The 2,458-nt window shown below is 48.4% G+C and overlaps 1 protein-coding gene across 1 annotated transcript; it reads right to left on the bottom strand.

Annotated features, from left to right (window-relative positions):
• Positions 1-1,950: 1,950 nt before the first annotated feature.
• H257_19404 (hypothetical protein) lies at positions 1,951-2,426 on the bottom strand (the record flags this gene model as incomplete). Its single annotated transcript, XM_009848551.1, has 2 exons — positions 1,951-2,112; positions 2,181-2,426. The coding sequence occupies 2 exons, from the start codon at positions 2,424-2,426 to the stop codon at positions 1,951-1,953; spliced, it is 408 nt and encodes a 135-aa protein (XP_009846853.1).
• Between the last annotated feature and the right edge of the window lie 32 nt (positions 2,427-2,458).

The following is a 2,458-nucleotide window of genomic DNA, read 5'->3' on the forward strand; positions in this document are numbered from 1 at the left end:
GCCATGGCGGCGGCCATCTTCTGTTCCTTGGTCTTTTGCTGGGTTTTAGGCGGCTACACATACAAGCATCAATATCACGTGCACTCCTGCTGGGGCCATGGGTCGGCGGCCCTTCCTTCGCTGTCGTGTCGTACCATGGTGCGCGACTGGTGCTGATTAGTTCCCCGAAAACTAAAACTGGACCCGAATATGCTTCACGCGGCACCGACTACCAACCAATCAAAACCGCCACCCCCGACTTTATTTAATCATTGCATGGCAATACACAAACCAAGCTATTATTATACTTTGGGAACGAAGGCTTCTGATTGGCTCAGATTGAGTTCCCCATGCACGGCTGCAATGACTGGTTTCGGCAAGTGGAAAGTACGCTGTTTCATTGGTCAAAAAGACATTTCTTTGTCCAATCTAATCTTACCAAATGCCGTACATGACACAAATCCTATGTTCGAAGAGATGAGATGAGGGGCGAAGGCAGCTACTATGCCTTCATGGCGCGAGATCCCTTGAACGAGATTATATGCGTCGGTGGGCCTGCGCCGGATGTAGCCCAAGATGCCGTGGAAGTACACGCTGTTGCCAAACACTCAGGAGTTCGTTCACTTCACATACCGTGTACAGTACAGCGAAGTGTAGGGAATGTACCGTACGTTTGGGCGAAAGCGCTTCAGAAAATTCGTAACTTTCTCAATACTACTCCAATTTTGCTGAAATTTTGGGAAGTACTTCAGATTAGTATTAAACAGTTTAGCGTCAAATTTCATCTCTATCTGACTTGTGGTTTGTATTGAAGTGCAGTTAGTATTTCCTATTGCCCGAGTATAATATGATTGCAAATACGAATTAAAATTGTCGAAATACTATTCTCAGTCACAATAAAAATATGCGATTACAGCGAGCAACATGCTCGTTGGGCCTAACCGGTACTACCGAAGTTTCTTCAGTTCTATCCAATCATGCTTGAGATATTTTGGGCCAAACTAAGGATTGGTTTAAATAAGCCAATCATATCCGTTTGCCTGTATGTATTCGAAGTACCACTTCAGTCCAACCAGAAAAAGTTATTATTACATTCTGTAAAATAATACGGTCGAAATTCGTTTTTGGTTGGATGGTGTTGAAGAGATGAAAATCATGAACTCTATGCTGCATTCAAAAATGAAGGAAGCTACTCCTCATGCAATAGTCCTCGTATTGGTGTGCAACCTAGCCCAGTACACGCAGGACATTGTCGTGGATGTACTGGGCTATTCCGTAGTAAATAATGTTTTGAATTGGCGGAGGAGTAGGCTCCTTCAATTTCGGGAAAGCGCTTTCGCCCAAACGTACGGTACGAGGTAAATGCAATATTCGAGGAATGTCTCACGGTCCTCTATGCATTGGACCTGCGCTGTACATCCGTGCAGTTATAGGCGAGGCTGACGACAGAGCAGTGAAGATATCGGTCCTTGTGGTGGCCTTTAACCACTATGGTAAGGTACTGCCATCACGGGGTTTACAAACATAGTTTGTAGTGCATTAATCCCAGAGCTGGAAGATCGCTCGTCCTATAGCTCAGTGGTTAATACACACAATCCATTGACCGGCCTAGACTGCATAGCACTCCTGGGCTCCTCAATAGGCGGAGCGCTTCAGTAGCTCTGTTGCAAACTCTTAACATCTGGTCCATATCTACTAGTATTGAAAGCTTGGCCTAAGTCCACACTGGCGTGCAATGTATCGGGCCTTGAAAATGGTACAATGTAATACGAAAGAGTGACGACTACTACCGAATCAAAAGACGACCTCGCCTTTCACCCCAGCTAGTTGCCACGACCACAGGAGCTTTGCATGTATAAGCTTTTCTTAATTTCAATTCAAATACTGAATCAAACCACGCAATTTTCACGACTACTTTGGCAATGGATTGCCAGCTGCGTCCACTTGAATATGGAGAACATCCGGGCGACTCTACGTTATTCCGCCCATCGTGTGGCGGACCTGTGGCAAGTCCCCGTCAGCCGTCAGTACTTCAATGCGGCCGCCACCCTCGACCAGCAACACCGTGTCTTCGGACTTGGTGCCCGCGATCGACGGATTCCATGCAAACGCTAGGTTTGGGGCGATTCCATCCTACTCACACATACCCAGCCAGTGCAAACTTGTCCAAATTCGAAGGGGAATACTTGGGCAGCCCCTACCTCCAACGTGGGGATCGCTTTCCATTCGCGGCTTTTGTAGCCCGTGCCGCCTCCTTGGTGATGCAGCGTCCACTCGTTGGCAAACCCGGTGGAAGTGTATGCAGCTTGGATGGCTCGAAATACGTCGCCGGAGGTTGCCAGGGGAGCGGCAGTTGCCGCCAGGGCCGCCGCATCGACAAACGTGACTGCATCGTGGCGCTTGCGGAGGTCGTCGGGGATGCGTGTGTCTTGGGAAAAGTAAACCATGCGGGTCAGCGATGCGATGAGCCCCCCGCGCC

Source organism: Aphanomyces astaci (genome assembly GCF_000520075.1).
Source record: "Aphanomyces astaci strain APO3 unplaced genomic scaffold supercont1.561, whole genome shotgun sequence".
Classification (NCBI taxonomy): Eukaryota; Oomycota; class Saprolegniomycetes; order Saprolegniales; family Verrucalvaceae; genus Aphanomyces; species Aphanomyces astaci.